This window comes from Carcharodon carcharias, chromosome 12 (genome assembly GCF_017639515.1).
Source record: "Carcharodon carcharias isolate sCarCar2 chromosome 12, sCarCar2.pri, whole genome shotgun sequence".
Taxonomy (NCBI): Eukaryota; Metazoa; Chordata; class Chondrichthyes; order Lamniformes; family Lamnidae; genus Carcharodon; species Carcharodon carcharias.
This window is the reverse complement of record NC_054478.1, coordinates 98,918,881-98,941,993: the sequence shown is the minus strand read 5'-3', so window position 1 is coordinate 98,941,993 and position 23,113 is coordinate 98,918,881. Positions and strand designations below refer to the sequence as shown.

General features: G+C 44.5%; 1 protein-coding gene across 2 annotated transcripts in view; it reads right to left on the bottom strand.

The window, feature by feature from the left end:
* The window catches only part of LOC121284587 (inositol polyphosphate 1-phosphatase-like), a 71,386-nt gene that overhangs the window by 5,551 nt on the left and 42,722 nt on the right, over positions 1-23,113 (bottom strand). For both annotated transcript variants that reach the window (XM_041200073.1, XM_041200074.1), the window contains exon 5: positions 3,310-3,484. In XM_041200073.1, coding sequence (XP_041056007.1) covers positions 3,310-3,484 — 175 coding nt within the window. The remainder of the gene's footprint in view (positions 1-3,309; positions 3,485-23,113) is intronic.

The window sequence follows — 23,113 nt, the reverse complement described above, 5'->3', positions numbered from 1 at the left end:
GTGGCTTTACCTGAGGAAAGGGGACTATTTTCAATGCCAGCTGGCATGGGAGTCAGGACATGAAGTTTTGTGTCAGCAGTTTGGGGAGAATAGGGTCAAGGGAGATGGATTTTATGCATGAGATGAGCTTCGAGAAAGTATGATGGGAGACAGCATTGAAAGTAGAGACAGATGTGAGTTCAAGGCTAGAATGGCAAGGGGAATGGGGGAAAGCAGCAGAGTTAGATGAATGGATCATCTGACAGTTGCTTGTAACTGCTGTTGAAGGCAAAGGTAGAGAAGGCAGAAGAGAGGAGTTAAGGAGACAGTTGGTAGTTGAAGATACAAGAGTTAACTTTACATTACAGAATGATCCTGGAGTATTAGAAAAGCAGAACAAGTTCTCTTTCTACATATACAGCCAAACCTGCTGAATATTTCCGGTATTTTCTGCTTTCATTTCAGATTTCCAACATCTGTACCTTTTTGCTTTTGAGTCTATTGACCTCTGACTTGAACATCCTCCATGAGTATCCACAGGTCTCTGGTGTAGGGAATTCCAAAGATTCACAAGCTTTTGAGAGAAGAAGTTTCTCCTCACCTTAGCTCTAAATGGATGACCCCTTATTCTAGGACTGTGGCACAGTGTTCTGGATTCCCAATCCATGGGAAACACTTTCGTAGCATCCACCCTGTTAAGCCTTTAAGTTAAGTGCCAATTCCACTGAGGTTACAGACCTGAAGAGTTAACTCTGATTCTGTCCCCACAGATGCTGTCAGACCTGTTGAGTATTTCCAGCATCTTCAGCGTTTATGTCAGAGGTTCACAGATTTTTGGGCACCAAGAGAATTAAGGGTTGTGGGGATAGTGCAGGAAGGTGGAGTTGAGGTAGAAGATCAGCCATGATCTTGTTGAATGGCAGAGTAGGCTTGAAGGGCTAAATAGCCTAATGCTGCTTCTAATGTTCTCCCGGGTTTAACAATGGTCTGACTGGACCACATCATGTGCTATCAGGCCTCACTTTGCTCTGGCAAAAACATCCAATGCTGCTTCTTTTGTCCACTACCACTTAATTAATAAATTAACTAATTAATTCCTTGGATTTAGAAGAGGAAGTAAAGGAAGGGAGAGTCAGAATTTAGTCACTCAGTGAATCTCTCCTACAATAGCTCATATGTCATAATGCAGTAGCATCGACCGAGCTCAGAGAGCTGTACTCCAGCCATCATCTTGGGTGGGTAGATGCATTGGAAGCAGTCAGGGGGAAGGGGGTGGAAATCAAGAAAGCTTTAAATATATTGTGATGTTTCCTACCCAAAAATCACCACTGTTATATATTAGTATTGGCTTCATAAAAACACTTGGGCCTGTTATGAATAACATGAATGTGTGTGGGGATGAGGGGAGGGTGTAACTGTGGGAGTGCATACATGAGTGTGTGCACGTGTGTATATATTGACAAACTATATTAAAGATTATGCCCAACACTACTTCTTGAGTAGTTTAAAATTTAGGAACGGCAATGGAGTCAGATGTCCAGCTTGCTAAAAATAACATGAAGGAAATACAAACTGCTGTAGTTAGTAATGACCTCCTGATACAGGTGCTACTGCTGTTGCCGAGTCAGTTATTATCTCTGCTCAGTTAACCTACAATGATGGGTTATGCGCTAGATGATACCTAATTATTTTACAAGAGCACCATCTACAGTCCTTAGGTCCACAGAACAGGCTGCCAGCATGTGTCGGACTTTGGATTTATTCTGTCACTTACATCTCTTAAGCAGTACATATTTCATATGGTGCTCAACATCCCTTTTCAGAATGTAATTTTATTCTCTCCACTATACCTTGCCTTTGAATTTTGCATGTCTCCATTTACCCACTTCTTAACTTTTTTTCGATTTCACATGGATCTAACCTGTAAGGAACTGTTTAAGGCAGAGTAGGAAATAGAGGAAAGGATTTACAGAGGACATTCTGGTCTGAGGCACTGAAAGATTCTCCAATGAATGGTTGAGAGAAGGGAGGAGAAGATGAAAAACAAACCAGAACCAGGGTACCGGAGGGTGCAAAAGAGGTTGTAAGGCTGAAGTATTGGTGGTAGAATGAGGCGAGGTCTTGGAAGAATTTGTAGATAAGGATAAGGATCTTAAATTTAATAGGTTGGTGGTGGGAATTGGGGGTATGGGCGAGAGATGATGGGAGAGTGCAACTTAGTGCATACAGACGTGGATGGTGGAGTTGTGGACATGTTGGGATGCTGTTGAGGGAAGCATCTGAGAAATTGATCAGTTTTCCAGATCTCCATTTTGACTTTGTGTCTGGCAGCCAGTCCAGAGTGGTCCTGGAGATCGGATAAATGGTACGGAGGTAAATCTGGGTTCCGTCAGTGATACACAGGAAAGCTGGGCATGTAGAGGTCAGTACATAAATAGGGAAGAGGAGGGAAGGGTTGGATCATTGTAGAACATTGGAGGTGACTATGCATGATTAGGAAGAAAAGCCATTTTTAGTGATGCGCTGGCTGCATTAGAACATAAGAGTAATCAGGTCGAACTTTTGAGAAGTGGGGTGACGATGGTGGTTTTTGAAAGAGTGCCAAAGGGTGTTGTTGAACATTATTTTAATTGAAAGGTCAAAAGTTGGAATGGCAGGGGGAGCAGACCAGTGTGAGTGAGGGGCTGGAGGGTTGTCAGGGCAAGGCAGAAGCTGGTTGTGACTGAGCACTGATGGTCTCAATCTTTGAGATGAGATTCATCTCCTCGCTCTTGCTGTTGTAAGTGAGAGTGGAGGGGTGAAACAAGGGGGTTGGAGGGGGTGTAAATTAATGGATTTTTCCCTACCCTCCAGAACGATCATGAATTTGGCTGTAGAGTGGGAAATAGCAGGGTGATTGATGTGGTCAAGCCAGATCTAATGTTTAAGGACAAGATTGGCTGAGTATCTGGTGTTACAACCTTCAGGTTTGAAGGGACCTCAGTAGGCAACTGATATGATCAGATCACCCCCATCCCAATTTGAAGTTAATGGAAAGTAAAACAAGCGGCCAATCTGATGTCAGTTTTTCACTGAGCTGGTTAAGTTAAAATTACCCTTGTGCCTCTTGGCAACTTACTTAGAAACCTAAAAAAAACACATTTGTTCATTCTTTCTGTCATCATTTGGTAAGCAGATTTTTTGGGAGCATTTTCCTACATGAGAACTTCACTATTAACTTAGGTGTCTCATTGAAAAGCTTCTATGCTCAATATCAGACTTTGAGGTTGGTATGCCAGTACCAGTACACAGTTAACATATAATGGTAGACTCCATCTGTTATATTTTTACCTGAGACTATCTGGGTCTCGGGTTACAAATGGCTGGTTGATGACACCCATTATGGGGAGCCCAGAACTTCTGTTATACACTCCGATCAGAATGGTTACACACTGGAGTCCTTTGGCGTAAATTCCATCTTTAGGCTTTTCATCAGCATATCCTTGGATGTACTGAAATGTTGAATCTGAAGAGATAAGAACATTTGTGTAAAAGAAACAAGAAACTTTGTTGTCACACACGTTGGAAGTAAAACTGACAATGAAAGATAGTCTATTGCATAAGGAAAAATGGGATACAGCATTTAACAACTATTATATTGTTCTTAAAAAATGAGTGGTATTTACACAGAAATTTCCTTTGGCAGGATGACAGGAGTTGTTAATACCTCCAGAATGGCCTTCACTCATTTCATGCTTTCATATGAACTGGAAAGCCCTTTTACTCTTTGTCATGGAGTGGCAGGTTCATAATCATGATTTCCTATCTGGAAAATTCTTTATTGACAGGAAGGTGAGGCCACAGATGGAAGTGATACACTTCTACACTGAAAAGTAAGGGAAGTCGAAGGTTGGTTAACTCCAGGCCCTTAATTGCAGCCTTGTACCACTATATCACCCAGAGAATAAAATATTTCACAAGAAGACTGAAAAGGGATGCAGAGAAACACATATAAAAACAGTTGAAAATAAATTGCTAAAAATATGCACATTTTATTTGATTTTTGTAATTTAGCTTTCCGATTACTGGGGCTGAATTTTGGGGCAACTCGAAGGTGGGGGTGGGAGCTGAAAATATCAGTGCCGGACAGGGTGTCAATTTCAAGGCATCGATCCTGGTGCTGGCAATAATCAGCACAGCAAGGGGACAGTGGGACCTTAAGAGTTTGTTGGAGGGAGAGGGTGGATTATTTAAAGAATTGCACGGGTTTCGGAAGCTGACAGTTTCTGATCAACTGAGAGGACGTGCGCATGCAGTGTAGTGTCAGTCATGGCCGCCCCTGGCAGGGCAATGTTTGCAGGGAGGGCAGCGCTAGGTACTTGATAAGTAGGTACCCTTAGCGCTGAGCAGGTGGCAGAGATAATGGGCGCAGTGCAAAGACATCGAACGGGGTCATCACTCACCAGGCATTGTGGGGGCAGAAGAGGAGATGACAAGGCTCCCAATCACAATAGGATGGCCACTGGTCTAAAAGGAAGGCTGCAGCTGGCAATGGGAGCACTACAGTCACATTTTGGGGCCAAAGATGACGACGAGCAACACCTTCCGCTGGAAGGGTGGAACCTCGAGCATCAGGAGGGCACAGGAGGTGAAAGAGGGGCTGAAAGGCAAGGGAGGCTATACTCCCAACACAGAGTCTCCCTTGGAAATGACTGACACCCAGTGCCACTGGAGACTGCGACTCTCCAGGCAGATTGTTACTGACATCCGTGCCTTCATCACTAAAGAGCTGTGAGAGAGAGGAGCACTGCTTGCCATGTCCTGCCAATGGCTTCCAAAGTCACTGTGGCCTTCAAGTTCTTCATTTTTGGTTCCTTCCAAGGATCAGCGGTGAATCTTAGTGGCATCTTACAAATGGTTGTACACCACTGCAACTCATTAGACAATGATGCTCTCTTTGCCAGAACTGGACAACACATTCATCTCATGAAGGACAGGCTTCTCAGGTGGAGTGGGCACTGGTTTCACCTCCTGCACTGGATTCCTCTAGGTGCAAGGCATCATCGATTGTACCCATGTGGCCATCAAGGCACCCAGTGACCACCCACTGAGATTCATCAACAGGAAGGGCTTCCATTCCATCAACATCCAACTGCCCTGAGCCCACAAGAGCTACCTCTATGAGTGCCCTCAATTTCCTGACAACTGCCATGAATGCTTCATCCTCTGCCAGCCCAGGCTGCCTCAGATCTTCATTCCAACCCACAAAGTATATAGACACATCCTAGGGAAAAATAGGATACCCCTTAAAGTCATGGTTACTCACCCCTCTACTGGAGCCCCACACAGAGCTGATACACCCAATGCCACTTGCTCAGTAAAACAAGCACCGAGTAGGCTATTGGGCTTCTGAAGATGCAGTTATGGTGTCTGGACCAGCCGAGTGGTATCCTCCAACACCCTAGTGCAAGGGGCTTATTCATTGTGGTGTTCTGCTGTGTTCTCTGTAACATGGTCCTCCAGAGAGGTGTGGACCTTGAGTTCAATGAGACCCTGGAGGGAGGCAACTCACTGGGGAACAAGCAGGAAGTAAGAGAGGAGTGGCAAGAGCAACTGGAGAGAAATGGCGCTGAACAGAGAAGTATCGCTGCTGCACAACAAGATTGCCTCTTCCTGCCGCCCTCAGGGAAGCGAACCTCCTCCTCTCCCTCACAGCCTTCAGCAGTACCTCGAGGTTGGCATTAATGAAGTAAAGGGTAGTCCTGCCCGTAACCAGGCCTCTGGCTCCCTAGTGGCATCTCGCTTTCTTCTGCTGCTGTGGATGTCTTCGGCACAAACTGCAGATCTCCCCCTCAGGATAATGAGCAGCCTCAGTGACGGCAGCCGCGAGGGGTCGAAAATGAGTCCCACACTCCATCTGACCCACCTCCATTCCTGCCCCCACCAGCTCTAAGTGGACAAGAAACCCATCGTCATCCCAATTAAAGGCTCGCCTCTCGAAAATCTGAACTTTAATCCATTTCCACCGGAGGCTGGTTTCTGACCCAAAACAGGCCTGATTCCTGTTTCCTACTGGCAAAAATTCAGTCCCTTATTCCGCTGCTTCTAGGATGAGAGCTAGCTTCCTTTGGATACTATCAGTGCTATTATTAAGCCAAGGACTTTTCTATGATCAATGTCGTCCACACATCATTTAATCTAAACTGAAGTGTGCACAGCAAGTTTCCTGTACTGAATTTTCCACATCACAGACTGGAATCCTCTCACGCTATTGTCCACTTGATCTGACAGCTCAGCTGAGCAAACACAGGAAAAGTTAAAAGCAAAAAACTGCACATGCTGGAAATCCAAAACAAAAACAAAAATACCTGGAAAAACTCAGCAGGTCTGGCAGCATCTGCAGAGAGGAGCACAGTTAATGTTTCGAGTCCGAATGACCCTTCAACAGAACAGGAAAAGCTGACCTTTAGGGATTCCAGACTTCAAATGTCAGCTGAGGCCAAAGTTCAAACAATCTATCAGAGACAGGATTTAGCTATTTACCACTCACAGTCCATGGCTAACAATTTTACATATGAAAACTTTATCATAAAATTAGCTTCACAAAAGCATAAAAAATAAAATTTTATTGTAAAGTTAGCGTCACAAAGACATAAATATGATGCTTAGAAGCATAAAGTCAGTGATGATCAATGCAATCAGTATCTCAATGCAAGCATTCACTGGTGAAATGGCCATTTTAAAGGGGAGGCTGTGAATATGGGTCAGATATGAAGCTAGTGTGCTGCAGGGAAAGCTAACTAACAGAATTTTGTTAAATCCTCAAATTTAAGTTTGAACAACATGCACCATAAGATACGAGGCTGAATTTGCTATTGTCAGCTTTCATAGTCACTTTCAGTTCGAACATTTAACAACTGTGAGACATGCCATAAACAAAATACAAAGAAGCTATGTCAGTAATTGTGGGAAAACTCATTCATATCAATAATTTTTAAAAAAATTACAGTAAAGTTATTGATTAACTAGAACTTTGAAGATCCACTGAGAGGATTTAGGTAAGTGCTACCAGCTCAGAAAATTGTTATGCTGGAAGCATGTTTCTGGCTCTCTTCATTTGCAAACTTCGTGCCATTAAACAAAATTATCTTAGTTAGCTTTCAACTTCACACGTCATGCTCTTATGTCCAATAAAGCCCTTACCCTCTCACACCCTGGTTGTTCCCTTTGGTATGGCTCCCATTTCCACTTCCTCATTTAAGATGTGTAGACTTGAAAGCATAACTGGTGCACAACTGGCTCAGCCATCCCACACCATATCTAACTGGGCCACATCAAGTGCTATTGGGTCATTCTATACTCATCTAAAACTTGTCCTCTGTTGTCCAGTGGGATTGCCCTCACTTGGTTCCACTCTTATCTATCTGATTGTATCCAGAATATCTCCAGCAATAGCTGGAGCCCCCAAAAGTTTTTCCTTGGCTCCCTGTTCTATCTCACTGCTTGGTGACATAATTTGAAGATACAGCATCTGTTTCCACATATATGGTGATAACACGCAGCTCTCCCTCTTTATCATGTTTATCTACCCTTCAGTTGCCCATGTATGGTCAGAATTTTTGTCAGAGGTCCAGTTCTGGATAACTCCCTTCAGCTGAACATTGCGAAGACTAATGCCATTGGGCAGAATTTTTCTTTCTGGAGACTAAGTAGTGGCAGGCAAACATGCATGACCTTCCGCTTTTCAGCTCATTAGTCATGCATAAACAAGGAGCTCATCAAATTTTGTGGCGGGGTGGGCAAGAAGTCGCCTGCTCCACCGTTACCTTATAGGGGTCAAAGGTCCTGCTGCTATCTTCAAAGGGCACCCAGACACACATTCACTCAATGTAGGCCAGGAGCTCTGCATTACTCCTTGAGTCCTTGCGACGAAAGCTTGTACAGAAGAAGCTTGCAGAAGTGAGCAACCACACCCCAGGCATTGTCTTTCGCTTATCCCTAGACAACAGCACCGCCAGTGAAACACCCATGGTTGGGCCAGTGCTCACCATTGCAGTGGCCCATATTTGCCAGCCTCCTGACCTTATAGAGGCCCACTGCCTCTTCCTGCTCAGGCCCTTGCTCGTCATGGTCCTGAGGCAACTGGTGATGGGCCCTTCATTTCCTCATCTGGATGAGAGCCATTACCAAGGCAGGGTTGTCTGCAGACTGCATCATCAATGCCTCAGTGTACGTGTGAATGAATTGAAGTGATGCATTTAGTGAGCATGCCCTTTACAGGTTTCCCTTCATCTCAAAGCCAGCAGGCAAGTGCTAAATCCTTCACCTGACCTCATCTAGACAAGCACCCCCATGCCCACCCCTCCTAGGTAAAGGACGTTCTGGAGGACCAGAGATGGGTGTTCCTCCCATTCTTACATTAAAGCATATGGAGACATTGCTCTTTGACTAGGATGATGAGAGGCATGTGCAAGAAGCCTCACATGGACACTTTCCCGCTTGACTCCACTACCCTTGGAACTTTATGGAGAGACAATCGCCTTGGCAGCATAGGAGACCAACCACATGATTCCTTGTCAGGTGTAACCATTCACCTGGGAAGATGGGGGTTTGGAGTCACGAGTTGGCTGCCCTCTACCAGCCATGCCCCTTGGAAGCATTCCACCTCCCTCCCTTCCTTCATCCCTACCTCTGGCTGCAGCCAATGGCAAATGGCACAGAATGAATGGTAGCTCCACTCCTTGTTGGGATCTCGAGGTTATGAGACCCATGACTCAGGAACAAACCTGCTGCCAGGTGGGCTTCACCATAGCGTAAAGATCACAATTGAGCATTGTTGTCATCCAGTTTCCTCATGATTATTAGAGTCAGTTAATTGTTCTGACCTTCAACTCCACCCACCTGAAAAACCCTCCTCCTACTTTAAGGCATTGCAGTTTTACATCAAATGGAAAGATGGTATGTATAACCTTCCAGACACACTCCAACGCTTTCTTCCCTCTCTGTCACCCACCAACTTTCATCCATCATCACAGACACACCCAAAATCACCTTTTGTCTCTCATCTGTTACCCTTGAGCTTCCCCCTCCACATGCTATTCCTCCCATCAGAGCTGACACCTGTTACCATCCCCATGCCCATCCAGACCCCACCCTTCCTGTTATCCGAGCTACCTGTCTTGTGCCCCTCCGTGACCCACTCCATGATAACTTCACCTGCCAAACTCACACCCTAGACCTGCCACCCTACCACATCCCACTTCCCCCTCTGACTATGACTGTTCCCTCCTACCACTGGTACCCTAGGTTTGCCCCCCCAACCCCCCCAGGACCCCATCATCAACTCCACCGACCATACCCTTTAAGACACTATCCCCCTTTCCCAGACAATCCCCTGCCTGCCATCCCTGGATAACTCCCTCACCTCTCCCCATAAGCTTGCCTCTCCTGTCCAGCCTTGGGGCTGCCTGTGAAACACACATCCAAATTGTGACCCTCTTGAAGGCAGGTGAAAGCAGCATCTACATGTGTCGAAATTGTTGATGAAGAGAAGCTCGCCAGGTGCATGCCAGTCATGCAGAGTCACAAAACAGGCCATTCTAATTATCTGCTGGCAGGGCATTTAATTTGGTGGGGGAACGTGATTTCGGTGAGGTGGCCTTTTAATGGTGGAAACGAATGCGAATGTGGATCACAACATAGATCATGGGGAAAGTTAAGCCACCTTTAACCTGCCATCAAAGTCAGGGGAGCAAAATTCCAAACTGATTTCCTGATGGCAGGAAACAGACTTTTGCAATCATCCCAAATTTTGTGCCCCACCCACTACAATGCCCACTGCTAGTAACAGCAGAAAATTCTGCCCATCATCTCCAGCCCCCAAATAAATTTCATGGGCCCTCCTTGGCCTCTCCATAAGGTTGCATGAGACTAATCGACTCCAAATTGAGCTCAGACTCCCTTGACAGCACCTTCCAAACCCACAACCTCTACCACTTAGAGGAACAAGGGCCAGGAGTTTTTCTTCTTTTCATCTCCAGGGATTTTGCTTTCCGCAAATGTTTGGAAAGTAACCTCCTGTTGGGCTGTTGCTTTTGTGTTTAATTAGAGGTGAAGTACTTACAATTTCTGGCATGCTTTTATTGAATGATTTTATCTCTTTTATCTCAGAAGGATCAATAATGAGATTATCATTGCAGTCTCCTGGCGAAACACAGCCTATAAAGACACAGTTCCTCAGACAAATCCATGAAAACATGTCTCTGTCAATAGGTGAAAGTTGGAGGGTAACAATGAATGCAGCAATTCTGGCTCTGGTAGTCTCAGCTGCTGGCAATCTTCCTTTATTCTTCTTCTGCCAAGAAACATACTTAAAGAGGGATTCCCACTGGAGACCATGTTACCAGTTTAAGTAACGCCCATTTTACATGCATTTGATGAAGTTGCATTACATCCTGGCTTGAAACACAGGAAACTGCATATGGCTCCAGTTTAGTGGTTTTAAATTTAATGATAATATTTAAATTAAGTTGCTATTTGAAAGTTGGTGATTTAAATTAGCAGAAAATTTAACCTTAATGCAAGGTTGCAATTACAGATTTTAATTTAATAGAAGTCGCTATGAAAATAAAACTGCAAATTCAATGTCAATTCTCATTGTTTGAATGGAGACTGGAGGCATGATTCTCTGCTGATATTTACATATTATCAATTCTCAACAAGAACAAAAATATGAGAACAATATTGCATCAGTGCTACTGTGGAAAAAGTGGCAAATTGAATTCAATCAGAAGTGTGAGATAATGCATTTGGAGAAAGCAAACACAGCAAAGGAATACACAATCATAGGTACAATATTGACAAGTGTAAGGGAACAGAGGGTCCTTGGCATTCATGTCCACAGAGCCTTGAAGGTTTCAGAACAGGTAGATAATGTAATTAAGAATGCTTGTAGGATACTTTCTTTCATTAGCCAAGGCGCAGAGTATAAAAGCACAGGACATGATGGAGCTGTATGAAACACCAGTGAGGCCAAAATTAGAGCACTGCATATATTTCTGGTCAGCATGTTACAGGAAGGATGTGATCGCACTAGAGATAGTACAGAGGAGATTTACAAGGATGTTACCAGGACTGGAGAAATTTAGCTACAAGGATTATTTGAATAGGATGGCGTTGATTTCTTTGGAACAGAGGCTGAGGGGAGGCGTAATTGAAATGCATAAAATTATGAGGGGCCTAGATAGAGTGGATAGGAAAGAACTATTAGCCTCAGCAGATAGGTCAATAACTAGGGAGGACAGGCGAAAAGCAATTGACAGAAAGATTAGAGGGGAGTTGAGGAGAATTTTTTTCAACCAGAGAGTGGTGGGGATCTGGAACTAATTGGCTGAAAGGGCGCTAGAGGCAAAAACGTTCATCACATTTAAAAAATACTTGACTATGCACTTGGAAGTTCCATAATTTACAGAACCACAGACAAGGAGCCACAAACTGGAATTAGGCGCTCTCGATTTTTTTCAGCTGGTACAAACACGATGGGCTGAATGGCCTCCTTCAGTGCTGTAAATTTTCTATGGGTAGGATTTTACATTTCGTGAAGGTTCCCGCCACCCAGCGAAAATGTCAGTGGAGAGCCTGTCCCACTCTGGTGGATTGCCTCTCAGGCAGTTAATGCTCAAAGGGGTTTAATTCACCTAGGGCGAGACTAAAGCAGCTGGCATTATACCCAATTTTACAGCCCACCCCCCCGCCCTGCTGACCCACTCCTGGAAAGCCTAAGATTCAGTTCTATCTTTCTACGAAGCTACCTGGTAAATTTTTAAACAAAGCATTATAATACAAATAACAAACATTCCGGAGTTAAGTCATTAAACTAATTTCCATATTGTGATAATGGTTTTAAATGTTTTGAATTCTGATGGCATGAATTATGATGTTTATACACAGAGGCTAGATAGTAAAAATTGCTCTGATGATATTCATTATTTCCTACATTTGGAGAGTATTTCATTCTAAATTTGGAATTGTGTTGAGTTGCGGCACCCAGTAGAGTCTATTTTCAACACAATGTTTTAAGGCAATGGAAGCTGCACCACATGATAACCATCACCGAGTCAGTCATATTGTCTGCACCAAAGTTATCTTAGTTTAAAGCTAATGAGCAGGAAGAGAGAATCGCTTTGAACATTTGCAGTGGGCTGCCAAAAGCCATTATAATATTTATCACTCAAGACATTCCACGGCTGAGTATGCCAGGAAATATGGATCAAACTATAATGATAAGGGGCAGGTATGGGCTGCTTCTTCACAGTAATAATAGGCATGTGTTTAAAAAATAAAATAAGTATAGAATTAACAATTCCTTCAGGTTTGGAAAATACATAGAAAATAAATGAAATTTTTGCCTTTAACACAATTTCTCCAAGTTAAATTTAGAGAAAATTCAGTAAAACTGTGGTATCATAACATGTCATTAATATTTGTTCTTGTATACAAGTACCCAAATTACAAAATAAAAGAGTAAGAATTAGCTAATTATGTGTGTGATCAGAATTCCAAGGCATTCAGTTTTATTGAAAGCCTTGAGAAACTGATGGTGAGCCAGCTTCTTGAACTGCTGCAGTCCTTTGATACAACTGAATAACTTCTCATTCCATTTCAGAGGGCAACTGAGAGTCTGGAGTCACATTTAGGCCAGATTGGCAAATTTCCTACCTTAACTGGCATTAATGAACCAAATGGATTGTTACACAATCTGCTAGTTTTATGGTCGTCATCACGGCTACTGAACTACTTTTTCTTTCTGATTTATTTAATTAACCAAATTTAAGTTTCCTAGCTGCTGTGCTGGGATTTGATCTCGTTGCCAGATTATATAGTCCAGGCTTTCGAAGGATGACACTTGTGACGAAGATATCTGCATGAAGGATTCTAATATGTCTGGTTTAGGCTGATTTTTTTGGCCTTTATCAATAAGGCAGGTGCCGCAGTACTGACTCAAAAAGAACTTGCAATTTCTACCATCATGTCAGAAGATTACAAGGCTGTTTCGTGGCTGAAAAAACAGACAGCATGCAGTCAAATTTCTAGGTCCATATTTCAAAGCTGTGTGGTTCTGTGTATCATTAGCAGATTGTAACTTAGGGCTTGGTTCTGAGGGGCACTGTGGCTCCCCCTGACACCACCACCCCACCGGTTAATAAGTCAGAGGGGAACCAGCCCAAGGGAAGAAAGGCTGCAGTGCTGTCACTTAACTGTCAATTGTCCATTAATAGCCTGGAGGTGGGATTTCCACCCCTCAGGGACAGGAAGTCTCGCCTCAGGGAGCTGCTAGCCAATCAGACGGCTGGCAGCTCTGTGGTCCCAGCAGCGCAAGACAGGAAGTCTCCAATAGAGGTCATCACTGCAGTCAGACACCAAGACCAATATTGAAACAAATATCGCCTGTGAAATATATTTTACTTTCTGTTTATTGTAATTTCTTGGGTATCAGGATAAAATTGCTTGTGTATTATAAAGTTGAGATAAAACTCACATGAAAAATTAGAATGCAAGTGCTTATATTTATTACAATACAGTTGTAGTAATTATAGTTCTGATAAACATAGGACTGTAGCTTTAAGAATAATCCAGTGTTGTAAGGTCATATGATCTGTGTAAACCAACCAGTTAGCAGCACAGAGAATCTCAAGGAGAGAGTTCTTCTTTAGTTACAGAGTTAGATGCACACATGTAGCTGCTGCTGTTGTCTTGTAAATAAAGTTCAATGTTTCTGCCAAGAAAAGTTACCTGGAAAATTAACTCTAGCAAACTGGGTGGCAAGGATGGGATCAGATCCAGTGCTGTCCCTTTCCCAGCAATTGTGAGTATCTAAGATAACTACAAAGAAAGGAAGATATACTCATCTGAGATGCCGCAGTTTGGCAGGATCGATCCCTTTGAACCAGCCACAGACAACTGGTCTCAATATACAGAATGTTGTATGTTCTACTTTCAAGCCAACAAAATCATGGGGAGGAAAAGAGGAGAGTGATTCTTCTGAGTATTTGTGGGAGCAAAACCCACAGTTTAATTCAAAGCTTGTTGGCCCCCAGTGCTCCCAATTCAAAGACCTTCTGTTAATTAGTAGGTCTCATTAAGTGACATTTTCAACACAAGCCCTCAGCCACAATGCAGAGGTTCAGGTTCAATTCATGGAATAGAGACCCAGGGGAGACCATTGCAACCTACATGATGAAATTTAAACAATAACGGAATATTGCGATTTTGGTAAAACCCTGAATGGTATGTTCAGGGATCGTTTGGTCTGTAGCATGCAAGAGGATGCTATTCAGTGAAGATTGCTGGCTGAAGTGGATCTTGATTTTAAGAAAGCATTAGAAATAGCACTTGCAATGGAAAGCACTGCAAGAGATTCGCAAGCGATTCAAAGTGCGCAAAATGGCGCTGTTTTCCTAGTTGGACAGGAATGGTCAGCTGAAGGTTGGGCAAAAAGCCGGAACTCCACCAAGAAGTGGGAAACAGTCCCCGCTAATCGAAAAATTAGAGGAAACAGCTTTACAGCAAATTCGAAAACTAATTTTCATCAACGTGGAAACAATCATACTTCTAACGATTGGCAATTTAAAAAGGTGGAGTGTTATTTTGTCACAAAAGAGGACACATATTGAAACATCGCAAAGCAGGATTAAAATAGGCTTCCAGGCAACAAACGAAGTCCAATGAAGTATATAGTGTGGAAGAGCCAGAGACAACCAATTCTGGCATTTATTCCTTAATCAACATGAAAGTTGGGACGACAGAGCCAATTACTGTCACATTGCAAGTGAATGGTAAACCCTTAAAAATGGAAGCAGATACAGCTATTTCTATCATTATAGTAAGAGAACACACTTTCAGATATTTAAATAAAGGTGATCAACAATTAAATTTGGAACAAACCTCTGCCAAGTTGAAAACGTACACAGGCAAAGAAATCCAAGTAAAAAGTATCACCACAGTAACTGTTTACTATAGACACCAAACAGCAGAGCTACCAGTGAGGGGATTAGAAGGTAGACGTTTCTAGGTCAAAATTGGTTGATGGAAATTAACCTTGATTGGCTAGTGAGATTTCAAAAAGAAACAGGAAAAGTTCCTGAGTTGAAAAAGGAACAAGGTAAGGTACTTCAGAAAGGGCCTGGAGAGTCCAAGGACTCCAACAGGATGAAAAAGGAGTGTGATAGCCATTCAGCACCCTGGAGAAATGAAGACTGTCTTAAGCAATGACATGAAAGAACAGAAGAAACTCAAGGAAGCTCTGCTAAGTGACAGAATTCAAGATGAAGCGAGTGAGCTTCGCAAAGAAAAGGAAAACCTGTTGAAAGACCTTTACACACCACAAGGATCCCTCAGGTCAAAATTTGTGCCTCTGGAAAATTACGAAGAGAGCAGGAAGAATTTAACGTCACTTTGAACAAACTAAAGAACCAGTTGGCAGAAAAGACAGCAACGTTCAAGGTTCCAGGAGGAAGCCAACAGATACAAGGAGACAGAAGAGCTGAAGAATCATCTAAATGAAGCCAAAGAGGCTTTGAAAGCAAGTGTCATAGAACTTTCTGAGATGCGAGCAGTTAATGAAATCATGGGTAGCTCAACTACTGAACTAAGACAATTTGAGATTTCGCCTGAAAGAAGTCTAGCCAACAATGAAGTCAAAAAGAAGGCCGAGACTAAATTCTGTGGTAGAAAGAAGACACGTAGATAGAAGATGCAGAATTACTAATAAGGTGCTGTTTTCAAACAACCAAGCCTGATACTTCCCAATTTGGAGGGGAAGGTGGAGAAAAGTCAAAAAGCGACTCATGATTTGCATAGTCATGAGTGACAATTTACTGTTGGAGAAGCAGTATATATAAGGAACTTCAGTGGAGGATCGAAGTGGTTACCTGGTAAAGTAAGCTCTGTGACCGGACCATTGTCATACCACATGGAATTGGAGGGCCGGGTCACCCGTAAGCATATGGATCATTTAAGAAGAAGGGAGATACCCTAAGGAAATGATGTTCCACCTGTAACGATTGCTGAATCTATGTTCACGTTGAAGTTGCTCAACCAAGAATAGACATGCCCGGTGTCTCTGTCGGAGTAGACAACACTGAATTGCCTGTGTCTAAAGAGGTACCTGATGTTAATGCGGTTCCAGAGAATGTGGTTCCTGCAAAAGAATCGGAAGTCGTGGAGTTACGACGTTCCACACGGAGCAGGAAACCACCCGAAAGATTGAACTCGTAAATTCATGACCTGTGCAAAAATATTGTTATGTCATGAGATAAATATTCTTGTAAATACAAAATGTACAGAAAAGTTCAAGAGAGAGGAATGTAGTAATTAAATTCTGATAAACGTAGGACTGTAGCTTTAAGAATAAACCTGTGTTGTAAGATCACATGATCTGAGTAAACCAATGAGTTAGCAGCATGAAGAATCTCTAGGAAGGAGTTCTTCTTTAGTTATAGAGATAGATGCACACATGTTGTTGTCTTGTAAATAAAGTTCAATGTTTCCACCAAGAAAAGCTGCCTGGAAAATCAACTCCATAACAACAGTCATTCATTTAAATGGTTTGTAGTTTTTGAACAATAAATAATCCTGTGTATAAAGAAAAGCAAAAGAAACGCACATTTTTCTTCATAAGGCCCCACCAAAGGTTTTGAAGGTCCGGGGCTCATAAGATCCAGGAGGTGGCCTTCCTGCCTCCTATCCACCCATTCTGGACCGGTATGAAATGTCCCAGGGGTGATGGAGCCACTGGACAGCCTGCCCACCCTTGGACCTATCAAGACTTTTAAGTGGGCAATTAATAGGCACTTAATAGCCTCATCAACTCCCACCCTGTCGCTATTTTACCCATGGCAGGAGGAGGTGCATCCTACAAGGGAAGCCCAGCAGATTTAGCTCTACAGGCTGTTGTTGGGCAAGGTGAGGGGATCTCATTTGCTGGTCTCATGTGCCCATTGGAGGGATGCCCCACCCCACCACCCTCCAAATCATACTTCCCATTTTACTCTCTCCCCACTGGCCTCTCAAACCCAGCCCTTCCACTCCTCTCGACCCCTTCACTGGGGCCTACTGGCCTGAAACCAGTGAAATCCCCTCGCCACCCACTCTCTCCTCCTCTGCCAAACTAATCCTGGTCTCTGGCTCCAATGATTACTTCCACTGGGGACTGCCTGTAATCCCAGCAGGGGCCCCCGATCCTGCCTGGCACTGCTGGGACCACAAATCTGCCAGCCAACCGACCGGCTGGCATCTCTCTAGGGCCGGAGGAGAGCCCCTGCCCCTGAGGAGGCAGAAATCCCTCCAGCCTATTAACAGCCAATTGACTATTAAATGACAGCAGGGCAGCCATTCTTCCCTTGAGAGGACACCACACAGGCTTTTAGATAGAGGGGGACAGGGACCACAGCACCCCTTAAAATCCAGCCCTAAGTTACAATCAGTTGATGATATCACAGCCATATGGCTTTGAAATGTGGGCCTAGAAAATTGACATTTTCCAGATATTAGTTCCTCTGTTTTTATGTGCAAAGTTTCTAACGCCTGTTTCAGGCCCCAACAACAAGATTGGTCTGCCACGAGGCAAACATGCTTGCTGCACTCAGGAAAACCAGGCAGCCGAACAATGATCAGGTTGACTGCACATTAAAGGAATGGGGACCACCACAACCTGCTGACTGTCACACCACCCCCAGCCCACCTCCACCAACCCCAATTTCCTGCCACTGCAATGCAAGCAGCCGATCTTCAAGCATGTTTCACCAGATGAGCTGTGAAGAGACTTCAATGGAAATGAAAATTGGAAGAGATGTATCGTAGTCAGTTGAACAGCTATTAAACAGCTGTTTTACACTATTGCCCAAAGTCAAAATTATATCCGTGATATCTGTTTGAAGTGAATCTGCTTTGAAGCTATATTGAATGGGGAGTGGGCATTTCACAATCCACACTAGGATGATATATATGATCAAAAGGTCCACACACTGTAGCACCAACATGTTCCAGGGGTGGATGGGAGTTGGGAAGGAGGTATTGTTGGTAGAACAACTTGCATTAATATAGCACCTTCATTATTGAAAAATATCCAGACGTGCTTCACAGAGGTGCAATCAGAGAAAAATAGATGCTGAGCCAATTGAAGATATTGAGAAGGGTAGGTGGAGTCAATGGAGTATGTGGAAGAACATCTTTTTTTTTCCAAAGTTAAGCTGATTTCTAAATTGCAAAAATTTATGCTGCAGAACAAAAAAAAAAATCAACCACAATGGTAAACTATAAGCAAAACCAAACAGGTTGTGCTTGACATTTACTTGTACATACAGGATCCTGTAGTGGTTAGCGAGGCGTGGGGGCTGTTATCGAAGATCCTTTTGAAAACTTTAAAATTAACGCCAAGCCTACCAGTGAAAGGGGTAGAACTATATCAACCGTTATGCACTGCAAATTTATCAAGAAATAATTCGCAGTTAATTATTCTACGGCCAGTATACTGTGTGCTTTAAGTAATTATGCATTCCTCATGTCTTTTCATGCTTCAGCTGAATGTATATGATACAAAAAAAATCTGCAAAGGTTAAAGTATTTTGCATCTTTAACTTTTTCAACTTGGAAATCAAATAAACTTTTCAAGGACATACATGCATTACACTTATTTGACATAACATTACAACTGTGACTACACTTCAAGTCACTTCATTGGCTTTAAGCATTTCAGGATGCCTTGAGGTCATCAAAGGCACTATTATAAAGAAAGAGGTTGCATTTACATAATGTCAACCAATGTCATGATGCTAACTTGAAAGGCTTCACTAGAAGGGTTAAAGCTGAGCTCACTTTATTAATGAGGCTATGTGCCACTAGACAGCACAATCACCCTAGGCCTGAATTTTCACTCCCAACCAGGAGAATTCCCAGCTCTGTAAACCCAACTCAGGAGAAACTGCCCAGATGCTCCGATTTTCATTCTGCGGACGAGGTGCAATGAGACTCATGCCCGCCAACCCAAGAAACAGTTTGGAGGCAGCGCAGGGGCTGTGGGGTGCAGAGATGGGCTGGGTGTAAGGGGAGCCTCAGTCATCCGGCGCTTTGTCCCAGCTGTAAAGAGGATGAAACAAAAATGCCCTCTCTCTCTCACACCCTCATTCACTCCCCATACCTCATCTATGCCAACCCACGCCACCTGATACCTCCCACTCCCCATGGCTTCTCATACCCTCCATGCTAACCTGACCCCACCCAGCCCCCCATGGCCCCTCATACGCTCCATGCCAAGCTATGCACTCTCACCCACACCCATGGCCCTTTATAGCTCCTATACTAACTTTGTACCAATGCGTGCCAGCCCATTCCCCCACCCACCACCCTTTGCCCTTACACCCTCTAGACCATCCTACGTCCCTCCGCCCAGCCCCCCTGGCCCTTTATAGCCCTTAATACCAACTTAGTGCCAACTCATGACCCCACCCACCACCCTTTGCTCTTACACCCTCCATGCTAACACACCCAGTATCCTCCATGGGCAGACCTTATGGACTCATACTGAGATTAAATAAATATCTTAAGTATCTATTGATGCATTTACTATTTTAAAAAAGACTCTCATTGATAAAAGCCAATTCACTACATTTAACTTCTTTTAATCCCTTATAAGAACAACCATTTCAAAGCACTTCAAAGAATTTGAAAGCACTTGGAGCTGCCAATCAAACTATGAACTACAGGCACCCCACTGTGAAAATGATAGGTTGTGAAATCAGTCAAGCATCATGATTCCTGCAACGGTAGCGCTCAGGCTTATGTCAACAGATAGAGTGAAATAGCAAGCACTTTAAAAAAATACTGCAGACAGTTTTTCATATATTTAAAGGGCAGGAGATTTAAATTCCTCAACAGCTTGACAGTTCCATGAGTTTATCCACTTGTTAAAAACACACATTCATATCTACCTTTAAAAATCCTAAAGGGCACCTGACCTCTCCCAAAAGACACTTTACCTCTCCCATAGGTGTTCCGGGATTATACCCAAAAGGATATCTCACCTCTCCAAAAGGGTAGTCTATTTCTCCAAAGAACTTTGGTAAGTTTAGACCTTTTCCTACCAAGTCTGATTTGCCCAAGTTGTATTGCCCACTTCTTCCTTGTGAAAATCAGATCAGACTACCGCCGTGAACCATGGATGTCCAAAGTTCAAACCACCCTTGGCACCCACCCCTCCTTGCAAAAATGGTGGGGGCTGGGTCAGGGGACGGGACTTTTGGATTCAGGCCTCTGGGGTAATTTTCACAAAGACAGAAAGCCTCTCTGTGCAAAAATTAAGGCCCCTCACTTCTTGGCATTTCATTATTGCACTATGTTGCAACTACGAGGTTTATAAAATGGTTACGTTTTGGGATTGTTCTGTTAAATTTAAAATAAATTGAGAGGGTGTCATGTGACCAGTTCTGAAGTCTACCTGACAATAAGTCAGGGTGGATTGATTATGAGAGATCAAAAGAAGGCTTAAATTGTTTTACTGGAAGAGGGTGCAAGATAATAATGCTTGTATACAATAGCAGCAGCCTGTGTGTTAACAGTGGAGATTGAGGGAGGAATTGTCTCAGATTTGCACTAAGTGTGGTCGCAGGCAGGAAAAAGAACATTTTACCCACCAGCTGCAATGGTGACTTTTCATGCTGTATTGTCCCAATCCCGCCACATTAATCATGCATTCCCGGGAAACATGCCGTTTCGCTGTTGGGCAGCCTCCAATTCACTTCGCCACTACCTCATGCCATGTGCCATATTTAAAGTGCAGCCATGTGCACACCTCTCAGTGCTTCCAGCCCAGGACTGCTGCATAGAAAACATGGCCCTGAAAGGCAAGAAGACTGCAACCCCCCGATTCAGTGACGTGTCCCTGGGATGCCTTCTGGACGCTGTGGAGGCCCGCCATGATGTCCTCTACCCCCGCTCTGGGAGTAGGCCAGTAAGCAAGGTGACAAATACAGCATGGGGGGCATTGACAGCGGTGGTCAGCGCCAATGCCCTGTAAAATAGGACAGCCACCCAGTGCTGAAAGAGGATGAATGAACTCCTCCGTTCCACAAGGGCAAGTCACTCTTCTCATTGCTCTCAACTCTCACACTCACAAACCCATCACACATCCACAGGGATATCACACCTCAAGGGACAACACGACTAATTCTCACACACACCCTCACATCTCCATCAGGCTCATATCCTCTGGAGCTCGCATCCTCATCCCATCCATAGCTCCACTCACCACACAAACATTCCACACAGTGTCATGTGTCCTGCTCACACTCTCTCCATCTGTTTTCATGCAGGAAGATCTGGCTGACAACAGCAGGGAAAGGTCCTAGGCCGGGGGTGGAGTGGTCCACATCAGGCCCCTCACTCACTTTGAGAAGTATGCCATCGCATTGGCTGATGAGGATGTGGGGCTGCGCCTGCGGTGACGGTGCGGTCACCACATCATTCCCCTCTCAACGAATGCTCTCTCTCCTGTTTTTGATTCGGCTGCCATGCATTAATTATCTTTACTTTGGTTCACAGGGAGCTCTGTCAAGCAACCTCAGCCAGCCAGTCCCTCCAGGTCCTCATCTCCAGTGAAGAGGACACCTCCTCCATTGAAGAGCTAGAAATAAGCAGCCTGGTAGGCCCATCATAGCACTTAGCCACACCCTCCACCAGCGCAGAGACACACACCTCGGTGGGACCTAGATCTAGAGCAGGCTCGGGTTCACAATCTGGTAGTCACTGCATACACATGTGTCCACAGCAGGAGGAGGCAGGTTCAGCTGAACTCCCTGGCACTTGGAGGACTGCTGGGGAAGAAGTATCTGTGAGATCTGAGTCTGATGACGAGCCTCTAGATTTGCACTAAGTGTAGTAGCAGTCTCCATCATTGTGGATGTCAGCAGGTGAGGGAACATCACGCAGGGCTGCTGGAAGCCCCAACCGAATGACACGTGAATCGGAGGAGTGCGTCTGCCTGCTCCCTGCCCACATGTGTGCACATAGAGGTCTCCATGTGAACCATGGGAAGGATGGTGGACGCCATGGAGACCCTGGTCCAGCAGCAGGTGGAGGTGCACACAGACCTACACTTCATCGTGGTAGCCACAGATGGCTTCCTACAGTGGCAACGTGAGAGGGAAACAAGGCACCTCGATGTCCCTCCAGGTGCTCCTTCCCCTCAAGGTGTCAGGCCAGGGCCCTCGGGCACCTGAAGGGAGGGGCAGCAGCTGCTGGACACCCCTGGGTCATCCACTCAGGAATCTCAGAGGCTGTCCTCTCGCTCCAAGCCCCCTTTACCTGTGACCCCCTCAACCTCGTCCTCTGTCACTGCAGAGGGGGTAGCTGGCCCCCAGGAGGACAGCCAAAGCAAGCCAGGGCCCCTCAGGCCTTGGCTCTCCAGAAGACCCATGCTGAAGTCATCAGAGACAACAGGGCCAACTACTGAACAGGCTGTCTCCACCCCTGCTGCGGATGTCTAGGCAGCCCCAAGAATTGTTACACCTAGCAAAGTTAAGAAATTCTGATCACAATTAGTTGCATGGGTAAACACATTATGTCACTATATAATCTGAAAATATATTCTCTTTCACTGAATAATGTGCAATGTGTCTTCAAGCTTCGTTGACAGGCTTCACGAGTCCTCCCACTGCATCCCCCCACACTAGCTGTTCAGCTGTACGCAGCTGGCCCACAAGTGATTCTAGAAGCGTGTGTGTGTGGCAGGACCTTTCAGAGATTTATGCAAGCACTGTCTCACGAACGCTGATCCTTCCTTCATCACACTCAACTCAATGTCCTGAGCATTTTCAATGGCGCCTGCTGGGGTTCACTTTCAGTTGTCCATCTGAGCTGACCTGCATCTCCACCACCTACTGATCACACCCCCATCAGCACCTCTTCCCACCCCACACAAGTCTCCTTTCACTTTCAGTTTTAGAAGCAGGCTGCATGTAACATTTGCCTTTAGCTCCCCCATCCTTAACCCCATCACTGTTGACCCCCGGCATCACCTTCCACAGAACCTTCCCGAAAACCTCACCCACTATCCAAATTGACCTCCCCAACTTCCTCCTTCCCACCGCCAGGGTCTGTGTCT